Here is a 20,015-nt window from a genome sequence, read left to right as displayed (position 1 = left end):
GGGAACAAGTGCATTTTCTGTAGAATATATTTTCCTACTGGGCAAGGATACATAAACCATTGACTCCCATCCTTCATCTGAATCAGCACTAATAGGAGCCTTTAAACAATTAGATGCTGAAGTCTGATCTCCAGAAGTATGAGTTCAGGTGGTCTTGTCTTGGTTCAGGCATTGGCATTTTTAAAAAGTGTCTTGGGTAATTATAATATGCAATATGTCTTGAGAAGCATTTCATAAGCTGCTCATAATAAAATGCAAAAACCAAAGCTATGTCATTTTTGTCTGGATTTTATGAAGTCTACAGATCTAAACTCACTTTGGATTTTTGGCAAGTTCATTGTAGAAATAAATAGCTACTATATGGACTTCTTATAGTGGCAATAGATTATTAGGGGTTAAGTGCATAAATCCAAATTGTGACAAATAAGAAACTTGGTAAACAGAAAAGAAAGAAAATATCCTGAGTGAAAAATATTAAGAGCCCAAGGAAGAGTGGAAAAGTAGATCAAGAAAACATAGGGAAGAAACTAACATAGAAAAGAGAAAACAAAACAAAATAGTAGGTAGAGGGAAGGAGAAAGGATGCACCACTTAAAATGTTAGTCAATTTTTATTAATTTTTATAACTTTCCACTAACCAATACCATATCTAGGCTTTTGGCCTATATTAAAACTAGATATCCAGTACACTCTTCTTAATTAATTTCCATTCCATGAAAAAAATTAAAGATGAATTATTATATTTCAGGTGTATTCTTTACATTAATTTTTTTCTTATCGATCATTTTTACATGATAGAAATTTACTTTTTAATGTCATTTCAATGATAGGAACAAAGATGGAACAATTAAATACAAAAACAAAAGCAAAACTTTTATTCTTTTGGCTTGATTGTAACGTGGTTTACCGTTCTTTATGGTAATAGCATTTTCCTGCATGCATTTCACCAACACACTACAAGTCAATAGCTTCAGTATAAAAAAATCTACATTTAATGTTGCTTGTGAAAGAAACACAAAATGTTTTTGCTAGAACTGGCAATATAATTTCACTACCTGATTCTGTGTGTGTTGGGGGGGAAACTTAGATCTCATATTATACCTGATACAGTTATAATGCCATGTGGGCCAATGAGAAGAAGATCTATCTGTATAAACAAACACTAGAAAAGACTGATGATTTTTTCAATAGAAAGACCAGGTGGAAACATCTGATCAAGCAATGCCATGGGTATCAACTGATCTCTCCTTAAGCCTTTCGATGATAAGGCATTCCTTGAAAAGCAAATGAATGTTGGACTTAGTCTGATATTTGTCTCACATTGAATTGTGTGCAAAGTTTACAGTACTAATAAAAAAGCAGAAATCTATACTGCATCTTAGTCTTGGTTTCTTATTTTGTGAAGTGCCTTAATTTAAAAGTGCTAGGAACAGAAACTAACAATAGTGACTGTGACATCAACCTGAAGATACTCTTAATTTCTCATTTTATGTACAAAAGACCGAAAATAAAATCAAATGGACTTTTTTTACAGTATTTATATTTTCTTAGAAAACTCTAACCATATATTTTCAACAGATTTAAGCGGCTTGCAACGTGTTTGCTCAGTTGGGCTTTGTAACCATAGTGTGTTCAATGGAGATTGGAAGAAGAAAAAGCAAGAAGCTCTTCTTTGCTGCTGCCTATTGCTTCATGACGTGAAGAATGAGGTCTTGGTAGAATAACTGGTTTCACTTTACCACTGGCGTATGGCTTCCCATATTAGACTTCTGAACAGTGGAAGGAGGAAGATACAGCAGCACAGGCGAGATAAACATGCAGCAGTGACAGCTTCAAACTATACTGGAACCAATTACATCATATTACCCGTTGAAAGCTGGCAAACATATTACCTGTTGAAAGCTGGCAAACTATACTTACTGTGGTACATATTTGATGCAATAAATACTGTGCTTACGTCATCATTTTTGTTTGCTCAAACATGCACCACTGGGTAAAATTACTATTTACAAAGCAGACTTTAATTTTATTTTTTTTAAATTGACATATACACTGTCAACCTTACCAAGAGCAGAAAATGGCTAAATAATACTGCAGGAAAAAAGCAGAATCAACTTTATAAAGTGGTGGTGGGGGATGCTTTTTGGTCAGTTCAGGTTCTTAGAAAGGACTGATAGAATAGTTTTATTTTATGCCAAAGGGCACTTATCAAAAATGTTATAGTCATGCTGCCGGGATTCTGAATGACTATGTAATGGTGTGTGTATATACATCTATATGTATATACACGCACATATACATATATACATATATACATGTACATATAATGAATTATGTAAAAATAAAAGAGTTCTTTAATGCTCGTGAATTTTATGGAACATTTACAGGCACATTAAATTTTTTTCTGGATGAGACACCTTAAAAACATGAATAGCTATTTAAGCACCTCAAAAATCTAAAAAACATTCTGAAACAAGAAGTAAACTCTTTCCTTTTGTGATATGATTTTTTTTCACGTGTGAATGAGAAGTGCAGCATGCCTTCATTTAAAATATATCATTATACAGTAGAGAAATGTAAAGATTTCCTACCTTTAATCCCTCTCCCCAAACATAAACCCATTTACAAAAATAGTCACATATAATAGTAAACAACCTGTGAATTAAAACAAACAAACAAACAAAAAAAGCAATAAATTCACAGCGTACATTTTGTAGAAATATGGCAGGTGCGGCAGTGAAACATAAACAGTGGTGACCATTACTGTTATCAAGTGTCACGTGTTGAATTTACATAAAAATTTAACCTCCCTCCCCCCTTTAAATGGGTTCCTATAGTCTGAGTAGCCATTACATCTCTGCTCTTCAGCAGTGTCAGCTGGTTGTGAAAACAGAAACCTCCTGTCAATGCTGATTTTCTGGTTTGTTGAGTCCCAGTTGGCTGACCAGAGGTCCTTGTCTTGTTAGAGGCACTGACCTTAAGTATACATTTGTAAAAACAGTCAGTTTGGCATAGACCTCCTGTGGGAGTTTTGTTGACACTGATACACCACCATCACAGGCTGTAAACAATTGATCACAAAAAGAAATATTGTTTCTTTTTTTTCTCTTTTTACTTTTTACTTTCCCTGATATCTTTCCCTTTGTCTTCCTTTTCTGATTTGTCTTTTTCAAATTTTTCTTTCTCCGGTTTGGTAACACTATCGTAGGAAGGTGGAGATGTGGTAGAAGGTGTCACGTCGGTTTTCTCTGGAGTTGAATTCTCATTCAGTTTATCAATAAGGATATCTTCCTTGATATCTTCTTTGATAGGCGTTCCGTGACCTTCTCTGTCTTTCTTATATATAGCTGAAACCTTCTTCACTTTTTGCTTCAAGAGGTAGCATCGATAAGCCCTCTGGATAATGGTGGCAGACACCTCCTCTTGTTTGCGTTTCAAAGTGGTGGTGATGGGTTCATAGGAGACTTTGGATGGGTTCGAGGCCATGAACCGCTCTTCCATCTGTACTCGAAGGGCATCCATCTCTCCGCTCTCACCCAAAACACGCTTTGTAAAGGCAAATAAAATGTCGAGGCAGTGGATCCGGTCCCCACTGACCATGGGCAGGTCCATGGCGATGAGCTGGACTTTGTTTGGCTTTGCTACCAGAAGAGGAGGATCCAGGGCAGCTGCAAAGTCTGAGAGCTTGGAGAACTCTATAAACTGGGTGGCATCGGGGTCAAACTTCTCCCAGACCTCGTAGAACATCTCAAAGTCATCCTCACTCAGGGGCTCTGCGCTTTCCTCAGTGGCAACACTGAAGTTCTCCAGGATGACAGCGATGTACATGTTCACCACCACCAGAAAGGATATGATGATGTAGCTGACGAAAAAGAAAATCCCGACAGATGGGTTCCCACAGTCTCCCTTCACTGAGCTTCCAGGGTGATCTTTTTCAGGGTCACAGTCGGGGGGCCCGCTGTTGAGAATAGGTGCCAGCAGCCCATCCCAGCCAGCAGAGGTGGTGATCTGGAACAGGCAGATCATGCTGTTGCCAAAGGTTTCGAAGTTGAACATGTCATCGATTCCAACTTCCCTCTTGACATAGGCAAAGTTGGACATCCCGAAGATGGCGTAGATGAACATGACCAGGAAGAGCAGGAGGCCGATGTTAAACAGCGCGGGGAGGGACATCATCAGAGCAAAGAGCAGCGTGCGGATCCCCTTTGCACCTTTGATCAGACGTAGGATGCGGCCAATCCTGGCGAGACGGATCACTCGGAACAGGGTAGGGGACACAAAATATTTCTCTATCAGCTCAGCCAGAAACATGCCTGTGGAAAACCAAGAGACAACAACAAGTATAGGGTTATATTTAACAGCAGCAAATAAAATTTTACATTGCTAAGATAAACGTTAACTAGTTTTATAAAATGTAAAGGTGAGAATTAGGTATTTACTAGTACCTACATTATCACAGACAAACCATCTGCAATATTTGTTCAGCAAAATGAAGCTGTTATGTTTGGTGTTACAACATGAACACCTTTCTACTAACTAAAGGTATTCGTAGCCATTTTCCCTAGTTTAAGGAAACCATCTATCAAAAGAAATACCCAACCTCTCATGGTCTAAATATGCCACAAAGAATAGGGCAGCTAAGCATAGAAATGGATTTATAGTTCTAAAATGCTAGTTCTGGTATTTGCATAAGAAATAATGGACAAAGAATGTGATTTTTGGACCAGGAATATGAGAGTCTTTAGACTTTTGAGATGGCTGTGACTCGTTTTATTTGGGGGGTGTAAGATGGCATACAGTGGAGAATCCCAGCTTTGGAGAGAGACATTTGTGGGACTGAGTCCTGGCCCTCAATTTTATGTATTACTAAATGGTTATAATCCCACATGTTATTGTTTTGTTGTTATTGTTGTTAAACTTAAAATTTAATAAATCTTTTCTTTGTGCTAAGTGTATTTACTTATATACTCTCATTTAACCATCACAACACTTCACAGTAACTTGACTATATTTTTTCTAATAGTTTATTTTTATAAATTTAATTGAAACCACACAAAAAAATCCCTAAACCAGGACACAGATCTTAAATAAAGAGGAAACAGAGGAAAGAAGTATGAAATAACACCAAACACAAACAACAGAAAGAAACATAAGGGAAAAGGACCAATGGAGACACAGAGTTACCAGAAAACAAAAGATAAAATGGCTATAGGAAATCCTCATACATAAACAATTACCCTTAATGTAAATGGTCTGAATTCACTAGTAAAGAGGCACAGAGTAGTAGAGTGGATTAAAAATAAACAAACAATATATTTTATTGATTTTTTCCTCTCTGTAAAAAATCAATAAAATATATATATTTTTAAAAACTTCCAAAAAATAAAAGTCCAGGATGAGATTGCTTCACCAGTGAATTCTACCAAAGGTTCAAAGAAGATTTAAAATCTATCCATCTTAAACTCTTCCAAAATATTGAACAGGCAATACTTCCTAACATATTTTTAGAAGGCCAACCATATGCTGCCTACAAGGGACACATCTAAACTGCAAAGACAAAAGTAGATTCAAAATAAAAGGGTGAAAAATGATCCTCCAAGCAAACAGCATCCACAGAAAAGCAGATATAACCATACTTATAGCTGACAAAATAAATTTAAAGGTAACAAAGATAACCAGAGACAAAGATGTATAATTTATAATGATAAAGGGGATACTACATCAAGAAAACATAACACTTCTTAATATATATGCACTCAACCAGGGAGTACCGAAATATATAATGAAACTACTCATGGAACTAAAGGGAGAAACAGGTCAAAACTCAATCAGAGTTGGGGACTTTACTACTTCACTGACAGCTCTAGATGTATCAACCAAACAGAAAATCTATAAATATTAGGACATCAGATTATATATTCTTTAGTGCACATGGAACATTCTGAAGGATAGACCATATGTTGAGTCACAAAGCTAGCATAACAAATTCAAGAATATAGAAATTATACCACACTTATTCTCGGATCATAAGGCCTTGGAATTAAAAATCAACTGCAAAAAAAGGAAGTAAAGAAGTCCACAAATATGTGGAGATTAAAGAACATACTACTAAAAAAATGACTGGGTCAAAGAGGAAATAAAAGATGAGGTGAAAAGATAGAGATAAATAAAATTGACAATACAACGTATCAAAATGTCTGAGATGCAGGGAAAGCAGTAATAAGAGGGAAGTTGATATCATTACAGGCCTAACTCAAGAAACAAGAAAAATCCCAAGTAGACAACTAAGATCATATCTTAAAGAATTAGAAAAGGGACAAAAATAACCCAAAATCAGAAGAAAGAAAATAATAAAAATTAGAGCAGAATTGAATTAAATAGAGAACAAAAAGACTACATAAAAATTAATAGCCCTATCTGGTTTGGCTCGGTGAATAGTGCGTCAGCCTGTGGACTGAAAGGTCCCAGGTTCAATTCTGGTCAAGGTCATGTACTTCAGTGGCATGTGGGAGACAACCAATCGATGTGTCTCTCACATCGGCTTTTCTCTCTGTCTCTTCCTCTCTCTTCCATTCTCTCTAAAAATCAATGGGAAAAATATACACGGGTGAGGATTTAAAACAATTAATAAAAAGAGTTGGCTGTTTAAAAAGATTAAGAAAATTGACAAACCCCTGGCTAGACTCACTAAGGGAAAAAGGGAAAAGATCCATATAAACAAATTCAGAGATGAGAGAAGTCATCACAGACATCACAGGTATACAAAGAACCATACTAGAATATTATGAAAGACTGCATGCCATCAAAATCAATAATCTAGAATAAATGGATAAGTTCCTAGAAATATGTAACTTTCCTAGACTAAATCATGAGGATTTGGAAAATCTAAATAGAGTAATTAGCAGTGAGGAAATTGAAACAACTATCAAAATTCTCCTAAAGCCCTCTGTGGACAGAGCATCAGGCTGTGGACTGAAGGATTCTAGTTTTGATTCTGGTGAAGGGCATGTATTAATACATTGGTTGCAGGCACAACCCCAGTGGGAGGTATGCAGGAGGCAGCAGATTGATGTTTCTCTCATTGATGTTTCTAACTCTCTATCCCTCTCCCTTCCTCTCTGTAAAAACTAAATAAAAAATAAATATTTTTAAAAACTCCCCAAAAATAAAAGTCCAGGATGAGATTGATTCACCAGTGAAGTCTACCAAAGTTTCAAAGAAGATTTAAAACCTATTCGTCTCAAACTCTTCCAAAAAATTGAAGAGGCAATACTTCCTAACATAGTTTTAGAAGGCCAATAACCCTTGATACCAAACTCTGGTAAAGATAACACACACAAAAAGAAAATTACAGACCAATATCTCTGATGAATACAGATGCAAAAATCCTTTAAAAAATATTAGCAAATCAAATACAACAGTACATCAAAAAATAGTACATCACAATCAAGTAGGGTTCATTCCAGGGGCACAAGAATGGTTCAACAATGCAAATCAATCAATGTAATACACCATATTAAAAACAACAACAACAACAACAAAGGATAGAAATCATATGATCTTATCAATAGACACAGAAAGAACACTTGGTAAGACATAACATCCATTTATGATCAAAACACTCAATAAAATAGGAGTAGATGGAAAGTATCTGAACATAATAAAGGTCATATGTGATAATCCTTCAGCTAAGATCACAACTTTTCACTGATAGCTTTTTGAAAAAAATATATTTTATTGATTTTTTTTTTTTTTTTTACAGAGAGGAAGGGAAAGAGATAGAGAGCTAGAAACGTCGATGAGAGAGAAACATCGACCAGCTGCCTCTTGCACACCCCCCACCGGGGATGTGCCCGCAACCAATGTACATGCCCTTGACCTGAATCAAACCTGGGACCCTTCAGTCCGCAGACCGACGCTCTACCACTGAGCCAAACCGGTTTTGGCAACTGATAGCTTTCTTAATTGAATAAAAGTACCTCTTCTTACCTACAATGGATAGAATGACCACCACAAAATCAAAGATATTCCATCCAATGGTGAAATAGTAGTAACGGAGAGAGATTAGTTTCAGCACACATTCTCCAGTGAACAGGACGATAAACACCAGATTAATCCAGTACAGAATGTTTGTCATTTCTTGACTCTGGTCATCAGTTTCCACCATCATGGTGACCATGTTCAGGCAGATGAGGATCATGATGCTGATATCAAAGACTTGTTTGGTGACAAAATCAAAAACCATGCCTTGGAATTTGTTCTGGAACAAAGAATATGTAAAAGTTCATTTAGGAACTGGGGGGAAATCAAGTTCAACTTAGCTGATTTTAACACAGCAATATGAAAATGCAGCATTTTCATAAAAACACACCATGTTTGTTTTATATTAGGAAGAATTTGATATGTAAGATGTTAAAATAAGAAAAACTGTGTGAAGATTTTATGAGGTAACTCTTCTGTAATAAAATTATCTTTAAAAATTATAGTTCACAATTCAGATATTCCACCTTTGCCCATTTTATTTTGTACCTTTATTTCCAAGAACTAACTGGCCTTATGTCTTATTTATGAAATTAGGTCTTCATCTTGTAAACCAATTCTGCTAACTGGACCACGTTTTGTTCTTTTTTGCCTCTATCTGTTTTTTTTCTGAACCAAGCACTCTAAGGCATTGGCAATGACACAATTCTGCCAAGCTGTCCTCTACCTTCTCAATGACTGGTGTTCTGCTACCTATACTAGTACACTTCAGAGTTTCCCAGTTCCATACATTCACAGGTCTGGATTTTCTCTATTGGTGTTCTGACCTCACCACCTGGTTGTCACATTTTATGCTTTTCTCTGAATACATATCTGGCCTGCTGGATTTGACTTAATAAATGCATCGAATTCCTGTTCCAAGGTCTTCCTTCTTCTTGGTTGCTGCAATTTCCTTTCCCAGGTCTGGTTAAGTTCCTTTTATTTCTACTTTTCTGATATTTTCTATCACTGTCCTATAATATCATTTTATCTTGTTTATCTGTCTCCTCTATCTAAAACGGAATTGTCTGGTGAATTCTAACTCAGTTTTAAGTTTTAAGCACTCTGCTCTGAGAAAACTTTGTGCTCACATTTGTCATAATATGGATGACATTATATTGTCAATGATTTGCTCTTAGTTAACTTAAAGTTTCTCTTCCACTTGTTTGGAGCCTTGGTCAGGACAGAACACTGTAATTTTTCTCTCAGATATAGCACCTGGAGTGTAGTGGTTTCAGTTGTGCTTCAAAGCAGAAACTTGGTCTTTATTTTCATGTTATCATGATCAATAAAAAGCATCTCAGAGTCCCTGCCCATATGGGTCACCTCTACATAAACCTTCAAATGTCACTGATTGATGTCTCCAATTTAAATTGCAGGGTGTAGAATATGCTGGAGGAAGGGGTATAACCCTGAGGGCCTTGTTCACCAGAGATTTATGTTCTATCACTTCATCTTAGCCCTTGATAACAATAAAAAAATTATTTGTTCCTCAGCTGCTCCCAGGATAGTTCTCGCTTTCTCAGAAATTTCCCCGCTCTCTGCACTCCAGCCCCACCGGCCTTCCTTCCTCAGGTCCTTCACATATGCATTCTCCTTTTCCTGGAGGACTTTTCTCTTTCCCCTTTGCCTATTGATACCTTCTCATTTTTCTTCAATCCTCAATTCATGCATTGCTTCAGCAAAGCTTTCCCTAACTTTCTTATGAATGAGCTCCCTCTTCCTTAATCTGTTCTCACAGCCAAGTGGTGTATGTATTCTTTCGTGGATACTTTTATTAGTGTGACTTTTTTTTATTACAATTTGCTGCACTAAATAGACTCTGTGTTGTTCAACACTAAATTTCAAATGCTTGATATAGCATATTATCTTTTTATAAAATATTTTAAATTGATTTTTAGAGAGAGAGTAAGGAAGAGGGAAAGAGAGATAAACATTGAGCTGGAGCCAAACCCCTTACCAGGTGTTGAGCCAAATCCTGGGCATGTGTTCTGACTGGAAATTCATCAATTCAGTGCATAGGACAATGTTCAATGTTCAACTATCTGAGCCATACTGGCCAGGGCACATAGTACATTCTTAATGAATGACTGAATTAGATGGATTATACTACATCATTTCCTAATTTGCCAAATTGTCAACAATAATATTATAGCTAAATGCCCTGATCTTTTCCCATATATCTCTACACCTATCCATGTAAATCTATGTCATTTGATATAATTAAACAGCCTGTCTTTTTAAAAATATTTTTCTCAATCATACCTTTCTTTATATACTGCCTTACTAATCAATATCTTCCTTCTTTGATTTACCTCTTCCTCTAATAGGGAAGTGCTCAAGGCTTCATGCTCAGCACTTTTTTTGTCTATTCTAATTATCTTTCAAAAATGAATCTATGCTTCAGAGCTTAATTGAATTCTGTCTGACAAGTCTAAAATCCTTACCTCAGTCTGATGTCCCATAGGAACTACATCTGTATTTCTAAATGCATTTAAAATACATTTCCTTTCATTGGTTATTGGAACCAATTATTTCACAAAAATCAACTGTTTCAAGTTTTTCATTGTCTACATATCTTCCTTCTTTTCCTAGACTTTATAGCTGCCTCATCCCATTGAGATTCCTTATTAGCTCATACTGTATCTCTCATGTTTCAGCCCTATTTGACATGACCCCATATTATGGACTCATCTGTTATTTTATCTCTAACATCTTCTTAAAGCAGTCTCTAAAATATTTTTTTTATTAATATATTTTGTTGATTTTTTACAGAGAGGAAGGGAGAGGGATAGAGAGTTAGAAACATGGATCAGCTGCCTCCTGCAAACTTCCTACTGGGTATGTGCCCGTAATCAAGGTACATGCCCTTGACCAGAATCAAAACAGAAACCCTTGAGTCCACAGGCTGATGCTCTATCCACTGAGCCAAACAGGTCAGGGCTAAAATCTTTTTCCCCCCACATTAGCATGCTGTTCTTTTAACTATATTGCATTTGTATTGCTTAATTAAGATCAATTTCTTCAGACTCATAGTGGTTATCTTCGTTCATTTAACCCAAAATACCCCGTATTTATTACCCACTAAAACAAATGTCACTATTATCAATGGAAATATTTATTTTCATGGCTTGGACTATATATTTTCTCATACACTGCATGTACTCTGTTTTTCTTCTCATCCATTCAAACTGTATTATTTCTCAAAAACTAGGCTCAAACTGTACATTCCTTATATTTTATTAAATAACACTATCTATTTTTTCTGATCTTTTGGCCAACTTACAAACTGAACATGGGCATAGCTAGTTTTATATTGTCATTAATTGATTCATAGAATATGCATTCCTGGAGAACACTGGATTGCCTTGCACTATGTATATCTCAGGGGAGGAGTTCTGAAAAAATACCATAATTTTCCTGACAACAATTTCCAACAACAATCAAACAGAACCAGCAACAAATGGCAAATATATAATTGGAATAGCCACAACTGGTCATAAAATGAATCATGTTATCTGATTGAGGGGCAAGATGCTAGGAAAGAATATGAAATTAAAAAACAATCACACTGTTACTTGTTTCATTAATGATTTCATCCAGTCTAAAGAGTTGGGTAGAAAATGGAACATATCTGAGATGTACCAATTATCCCAATCTGCTTCCACTATACACTGAGCATATACAATATTTCAACACAATATATATATATGGATATATCTTCCTCTCTACACTATTAGAAGCTCCTCAATGATATAACTGACATTTTATTTATATATATTTTACATGTCTATAAAATATATTTATACATATTGCATATATAAAATACATACACTAAGGCTATTTGGTCTAGCTAGTCACATTGCTAAGGTAAAACTTTTCTTTGAAAATTAAAAAAATACTAGTATCTAACAATTTGAGCTGTGAAATTGAGAGATAACATAGCTTTTACTGATGATGTAAGTGTTATTCTTACAGCAGGTCGTGGTATGGGTTTTTGTGGCTTCTTTGAACCCAGTTTTTTCATTGCATTATAGTATTTCTTCTGTTCTTCTGTCATAAAAATGTCTTGACCTCCAAAGTAAAGAAATGAAAACAAAACTTGTTTAAAATCATGTTCTTTGCAAGCTATATAATCTACCTTAGTAGCTGTGTGAAAATTGGCTCCATATTCTATTCTAATGTTGCTCATTAATATCTATATTTATAAAGATGCATATAGTCAATATATAAGTTATGCCATATTGGTCAGTCAGATTTCTATAATAGAAATACAGTACATGTTTTGTAAGCCATCTTATAGCTAAATAAGTCTCTCAAAATAGCTTATGGGATTTACATTTTTTCTTTTTGGTGGCTACATTTTGGAGCCAAAAGAAAATAATATGACATGTTCATTTCACATATTAGAGCAAAGATAAAGTTTTAGTATACTTATCTTCTTTTTCTGTTGGTTGAAATTATCTATGATGACACCAATAAAAAGATTCAGAGTAAAGAATGAACCAAAAATAATAAAGATGACAAAATAAAGGTACATGTAGAGATTGTCTTCATACTTGGGTTGTAATTCTACCTACAAAATATAAAGAATGACAGCTATTAGACCTAATACTTGTTTCATAAGAAGGACATGATGTTAGTTTTCAATTCTCAAAGCATGTCTCAATATCTGAGAATAAAATTAATTTCACCCAATGACTACTTAGATCATGAATGTATTTTATAAGCAAAAACCCCAATAGAACATGCAAAGTGAGGATTTCCTCCTCCAAAAGAATAGATGTTATATTAAAACCTTTAAAATTTACTCTGACTCAGTTTCCTCACCTGTAAAATGGAAATAAAAAAGCCTAAACCTCATATGGTAGTCGGAAGGTTAAATATAGAGTCATATATGAAGAGTATTTAAAACAGTTCCTGTTGAATCTATAACAATAAAAGAGTAATATGCTAATTAGACCAGATGTCTTTCTGACATCATTCTGGATGTTTTTTATGATGAAGCCAGGGCTGGAGAAAAGCCAGCCGGAGTCCCAGGTGCCAGAGGGAAGCTGGTGCCAGCAGTCAGGGGAAAGAAGGCCTACTTTTGCATGAATTTTTGTGCATTGGGCCTCTAGTAATAATATAATAGCTAAAAACAAAGGAATGATTTCTCTTACACATTTCTTATGATAGGTATATGCGGATATAGGTATATCAGATGGATCTCATTCTGAATATGAGTCTATTGATTCATCTTATTAAGTAGGCCTTAGGCACAGATTCTGCATGATGAATTCTCTTGTCCGGCACACTTTTGATCAAAAAAAGGTTTGATAGTTGGTTTGTGCTTTGGCTGTAACCTATAGTTTAGGTCTCACCTACTAAGTTAACCAGTCACAGGAGATAATGGATGCAGGTAATGGCCTAACATGTCATGAAATCACTTTAGAGGGTAATGGCCAACATTATTTTTTTTTTCCTCCTAATGAAATAGAATAAAATAGGAAATTTCATAAATATTACAAAATACCTATATTTTGATAATACTTTTGTTTCATTTGTGTGTGTGTAGTAGAAAGTAATATAAAATGGCACTTTTAAATGTTTTTTCATGAAATACAATAAATACACAAGTGTGCATAGCATACAAGTGTAAGATGTAATAAATGATTATAAAGTGAATTTCACAATTCAGGACATTGTCAGGACCTCAGAAACCCTTGGCATATCCTTCTCAAACATAAATTTGACCATCTTTGCTAGAGATAATCTTTATCTTGACTTTTATGGTAATTTTTTTCTTGCTTTTTCTTTAGAGTTAATACCAAAGAACCTATTCTTGAACAATAAGATTAATTGTGTCTACATTCTGCATGGCAGACACATTTGTTATAGTTCTGTTATATTTTGAAGATTCATCCACATTGTTGTGCATATTGTATTCATATATAATTTTATCAAAAAATAATATTAAATTATTTGTCCATTTCTACTACTTTTGAGCTGTTTACAGTTTTTGATAATGCAAAAAAATGTTATGTTTATCCTTGTACACAGATCTTCTATGTATGTACACTAGTTTCTGTAGAATATAGTTAAAAATGGAATTGCAGGATTAAGAATATCTTAACTTTATTGAATAACTACAGGCTAGGTGCATGAAATTTGTGCACTGGGTGTGTGTGTCCCTCAGCCCAGCCTGCACCCTCTCCAATCTGGGTCAGCCCTCTCACAATCAAGGACTGCTAACTCCCTACTGCTGACCTGCCTGCCTTCCTGATTGCTCCTAACGGCTTCTGCCTACTAGCCTGATCTCCCCTAGCCACTCCCCTGCCAGCCTGATTGCCCCTAACTGCCCTCCCCTGCATGCCTGGGTCTCCCCCATCTGCCCTTTCCTGCAGGCCCGGTCACCCCGAACTTTCCTCCTCTGCTGGCCTGGTTACCCCTAACTGCCCTCCCCTGCAGGCTTGATCATTCCCAACTGCCCCACTTTGCAGGCTTGGTCCCTCCCAACTTCCCTCCCCTGCTGACCATCTTGTGGCATCCATATTATGTCCACATGGGGGCAGCCATCTTTGACCACATGGGGGCAACCATCTTATGTGTTGGAATAACAGTCAATTTGCATATTACTCTTTTATTAGATAGTATAGAGGCCTAGTGCATGGTGGGGGCTGACTGGTTTGCCCTAATGAGTGTCCCCAGATCAGGGTGGAGGTTCCCTTGGGGCATAGGGCAGCCTGGGTGAGGGGCCTGTGGTGGTTTGCAGGCCCGCCATGCTCCCCGGCAATCCAAGGGGAGGCTCTGGTATCTGGGATATATTTAACTTCTATAATTGAAACTTTGTAGCCTTGAGCGGAGGCCAGGGCCAAACAGAGTGGGCAGGAAGCTTGGCTTCTTCCATTGCCAGGGAAACCCACACTGCCTGCTCCCTCTGTGGCTGCAGCCAACATGGTTGGGTTCATTTGCATACTCATTCCTGATTGGCTGGTGGGCGTGGCTTGCCGGCATAGCAGAGGTAAGGTTAATTTGCATGTTTCTCTTTTATTAGTGTAATTGTGATGGTTCCTAAGGTTTTAAAGGAATATTTATCCTCTCCCCTCCCCCCCACCCCCCATTAGCACAGTTTAAGAGTTATTGCTGTTTAACCTTGGCAACACTTAATATTATCAAACTTTTAAATATGCAGGTGATATCTCATTTTGGTTTGAATTTACATTTCTTTGTGGATTTATGAGAGTAAGGGTGAGCAACTTTTCATATTTTTAAGGGGCAATTAGATTCCATCTTTTGTAAAATGCTTGAATGTCAAAGAGTTATGTAACAAACAATGGATGCTAAATGATTAAGATAGAAACTGAAAGTAAGTTGCATGTCATGTAGGTTATTGATAAAAAAGATAGAGAGAACTTTAAATGAAGTAATCAAATAAGTAGGAAACTACTGTAAAAAGCAGTTATAAGCCCATTGTGGTCAAAAGTTCAAAAACATATTCTACCACTTAGTGTGTTAATCCTCTTTGCTTCCATGATAAGATAGAGTTGAATGTCAAACTACATGATAAGGTTATTATTTAAAATTAAATGATAAAATGTCAGAAAGTCTTTGGCATAGCACTTACAGAGATACAATACAGGGATTTTAGCTCTTGTGCTCTCTTTATTAGTAAGGTGGAATAAAACACACACACAAAAAAAATAAACAACCCAAAATAAACAAAAAATCCCTCAGGAATTTTTTTAAGTCTGGTAGCTGGTGCTAGGTAAATAACATTTTAAGCTTAATTATCATGTTCTGGTGATATACCAGAGTCCAATCTTTTATTTTAATGTGATTTCTTCAGTCACTGTTAATGAAATCAGCAAATTAATAAAATTAATGGAAATTGTAAAAAAAAAAAAAAAAAAAAAATCAAAAGTGTTGAAGCTCTATGAAAGCTCTATTCTTTTACCACAAATATCTTACTTCCCTTGGAGGAGTGCTATTAAGATTTTTGTTTGTTTTGTATTATTTGTTTTTTCCCACCATCAATCAGATCCCTTATATTACAAGAAAGGTAAAAACTGATGGAAACCTAGACAGATGAAGAAAGTGCCCATGAGGGCTCCTAATGGACAAATGACCGTAACTATCAGAACCAAAAATAAAATGTCTCATCTCAAATTCAGTCAAAAAAATTTTAAGTGCCAGGTGCCATGCTAGATATTAGAAAATATGTTAAATGATTCACAGTGAGAAAAAAATAAGGTGAATATTCTATCTTTGTAAAATAGATGTGTTCTATAAATTGATCACGGTTTTATTTTATTGACAGTATCACTAAAATACAACACTGTGAAATTACTCACTGGAACAAATTAAACAATTTTCCCTCTAAGTAGACTTACATTTCGTGAATCAACAGCTGCATACATGATATCCATCCATCCCTTAAATGTGGCCTGTAAAAAAATCACACCATTTAATTTCTTCCCCCTAAATTATAATTTTATAAAAGAAATTAAATATTAGATTGATTGACCAACATTAATTTAAAACAAATATATATAATAATTTGTAATTAATTTCTAAACTCTTTGGGCAAAGTTTTATAATATATGCTTTGGAAATACTTCAACTTTATATTCTTCTAATATATATATATATATGATGTTAAATATATATATGATGTTAAACATATATATATATATATATACACACACACACACACAAAGATGTTAAAGATATATATTTATATATTTAGTTAAACCCTGATAGATTATAACAACATGCTATTATAAAAGCAATTATTAACAACCTTTGTATCTGATGTTCCTAACATGAAATTTGATTAAGTAATTTTATGTATATAGTACTAGAATCAAACAAGTTGAAAACTATGGTGAATTGTTTGATCTTAATGCTTTTTTCTGTTCAAATAGGTACTAATATGAATCATGATGGTTTGTTCCTGAAAATCTCCTCCATATTGTTGAATATACTATTTTGAGGCACTATTCTATAAGAAGGAGTTTCTTAATTTGAAACAAACTTTATATACAATTGCAATTTACTCTTTCAAATATTTGCTTTTTCGTGTGGACACAGTAAACCTAAAAACAAGTCTTGCACATTTTTTTTTCCAGTTCTTTAGTGCCACAGGGTCTTCCCTCTCATGTTCAGATAGTGTTGGGAATTGTGTGGGGGGGTCATCTCATGGAGCTTGTGGACATAATTTAGGGTGGTCGTTTGAAAAGTTGCACTAATTGTTATGAATTGATAGTGACATAATAGACTTAATAGGAAGGTTTTCATTTGCAAGAGTAATTCTCTCCGAAAGTGTTCAAGCAGCAGGCAGGAGCATGGGAATGAGGTTGCAGTCTGTATGAAGGATGTAAAGGTGGGGAGTTTTGGCTGGGGTGGTGGTGAAGCATGGGTGGGTGAGGACTTGTATCTATCTTCTCAGGTCCCTGAGAGAGAGTACAGAAGTCTACCACCCAAACCCCTAGGGCCTATCCTTCTATTTTCTCAGAGTTGGGACGGGGAAAACAATGTGAACCCACAAAGAAATCTCAATAACAAAGAACTGTTACTGGGGTCTAATGCATAGCCTGGGAGATGATAAACTTTCAGAGCAGTCCACTTTCAACATAGTGAAGATAGATAGTTCAGTAATTTTGGAGGAAGAATCTATACAGATGGACCTGGAGAAGTATGTACTTATGAATACAGAAAAAAATTTACATTCACTTTAATAATACATCAAGGGAGTGATAAAGTGGTTACTTACTACTTGAAGCAGAGAAAGATATCCAAGTCCTACATTATCAAAGTTTACTTTCACATTTTTCCACCGAGCAGTTTGATTGCTCTCTATGAGGGCTTTGCATTCGCTGTAGTTGTTGACCACACTGATATCAAACATTTCTCCAGTGGTGTAGTTAATACAATGATAAAACTTGCCAGCAAAGAGATTCACTCCCATGATACTGAATATTAGCCAAAAGATCAGACAAACCAGAAGTACATTCATTATGGATGGAATGGCTCCTAAAAGAGCATTGACAACAACCTGACATGAGAAGGAAAAATAGGTGAAAAGTCAACAACAAATATTTACTTACGGTTACCTATTTTTAAACACTATAAAAAGAACAACAGTCAAATGAGAGAAAATATATAGGTCCTTAAAGTTTTATACTAGGCATAAACTAGTCTATAATAGCTCCAACTAAAATGTTTAATTATTTTTCAGAATAGTATAAAATCTATATTATGTTGTAGAATGTTTTGCCAAGTGGTAAGGCAATGTGCATATTAAACTGTCACCAAAGGATAGGACTAATCATGAATGCAAAAAATAATTAAGAGTACAAATAATGACATGCCTACAGAAGCAATGTAATCATGCGAATGATACAATTTTTAAAAATCATGCCAAACATAACATTTAATATCCAAAATCTGAGAGTAAAAGAGAACACTTGAGGGTCAGTTTCCAGGGTGAAAGGGAATGCTAATGATAACTATTCTGAGAAAGTATAAAGCGGGACTGTCCCAAACAAGGTAGTATAGGGTTACCCTACAAAGAAAAACTGGAGCGAAGAGAGTGAAGCACGGAAACTGAACATGAGAGGAGGAGAAAGAAAGAGTTTGGAAGTCAGGAGATCTGTATTCTAGTTTGTATCACAAATTAGCTATGCACCTTTGAACAAGTTATGTAACTTTTCTGGCCCTGGGGATCCTCCTTTGTGAAATTCCTTTAAAAAATAAACGTAAGTAAGTTTTAAAGAACTTATTATACTGTTAAGTTACTACGAGAACTTCAACTCTCATGATTCAGAGGTACCTTGTCTTGACACTTAATTTTTTTTATTTTTTTATTTTTTTATTGATTTCAGAGAGGAAAGGAGAAGGAGAGATAGAAACATAAATGATAGAGAATCATTGATCAACTGCCTCCTGCAAGCCCCCCCACTGGGGATGGAGCCTGCAACCTGGGCATGTGCACTGACCAGGAATTGAAGCATGACCTCCTGGTTCACAAAGCCTGACCTCCTGGCTCAACCATTGAACCATGCTGGCCAGGCCACACTTAATTTTTAAGTTCCCCATAGGAAATGTTCTACTATGCAAATGTGAGGAGATATTGGTTAATACAATTATATATTTTTTTAAAAGCTGGGTAGCAAAAAACAACACATGTATTTTCCAATACAGTTAAATCTATGGAAGTATTAAGGATTTAGGTGCATACGTATGCAAACTTGATTAAAAATAGGAAAGTTATTCTAGTACTGAAAGTTTGATTGCATTTCTACAGGAAAAACTACTACTGTAAAAACAGCAATTCTGCCCAGCCAGCGTGGCTCAGTGGTTGAGCACTGACCTATGAACCAGGAGGTCATGGTTTGATTCTTGGTCAGGGCACATGCCTGGATTATGGGCTAAATTATCAGTAGGGAACGTGCAGGAGGCAGCCGATAAATGATTCACTCTCGTCATTTATGTTTCTTTCTCTCTCTCCCTCTCCTTTGCTCTCTGAAATAAATAAAAAATATATTTTAAAAAACCCACAGCAATTTAAATTGGTAAAGTGAAAAGAATTTAGAGGCTAGTAATTAGTTTCTGTGCAACTGTAGGTGCACAAACAAAGACACACATATCTACCCTTATCATCCAAACAATGTTGAGTTTGAAATATTCATAGAAAGTCCCAAGTATTTTAAAATATCACCAAAAAAAATATTTTTAAAAGTTCTTTTTTAAAGAAGGAAATCCATTATGACACAGCATCATTTCCTCGGTGCTGAGGGCATGTGGTCTCAGATTTTGTGCCCCAGGGATGACAAATGATAAGCACAAATGCCTTCCTGCTCTTTGTACCACCTTTTCAAATGAGTGCTACATTTTCACAGTTGACCTACTTTTCAGCCTTCTCAGCATGTGTTTCAAATCTAAGAGTCTAGATCTGGACTTGGAATGGCTCAAAACACATCAGTCACAGGGAGCAATGAAGAAACGATGGAAAA

At 35.6% G+C, this 20,015-nt stretch overlaps 1 protein-coding gene across 5 annotated transcripts in view; it reads right to left on the bottom strand.

The window, feature by feature from the left end:
* Window positions 1-597: 597 nt before the first annotated feature.
* LOC311626364 (sodium channel protein type 2 subunit alpha) overlaps window positions 598-20,015 on the bottom strand; it is a 109,038-nt gene continuing 89,620 nt past the window's right edge. For all 5 annotated transcript variants that reach the window (XM_084891565.1, XM_084891564.1, XM_084891567.1 and 2 more), the window contains 6 exons: window positions 17,774-18,055; window positions 16,392-16,445; window positions 12,458-12,595; window positions 11,996-12,100; window positions 7,990-8,260; window positions 598-4,313 (listed from right to left, as the gene is read on the bottom strand). In XM_084891565.1, the coding sequence (XP_084747691.1) occupies window positions 3,112-4,313; window positions 7,990-8,260; window positions 11,996-12,100; window positions 12,458-12,595; window positions 16,392-16,445; window positions 17,774-18,055 (2,052 nt within the window). In that variant the 3' untranslated portion in view covers window positions 598-3,111. The remainder of the gene's footprint in view (window positions 4,314-7,989; window positions 8,261-11,995; window positions 12,101-12,457; window positions 12,596-16,391; window positions 16,446-17,773; window positions 18,056-20,015) is intronic.

Source organism: Pipistrellus hanaki, assembly GCF_964339955.1.
Source record: "Pipistrellus hanaki genome assembly, chromosome: 8".
Lineage (NCBI taxonomy): Eukaryota > Metazoa > Chordata > Mammalia > Chiroptera > Vespertilionidae > Pipistrellus > Pipistrellus hanaki.
Note: the sequence above shows the minus strand (reverse complement) of the source record. Positions and strands in the feature narration are given on the sequence as shown.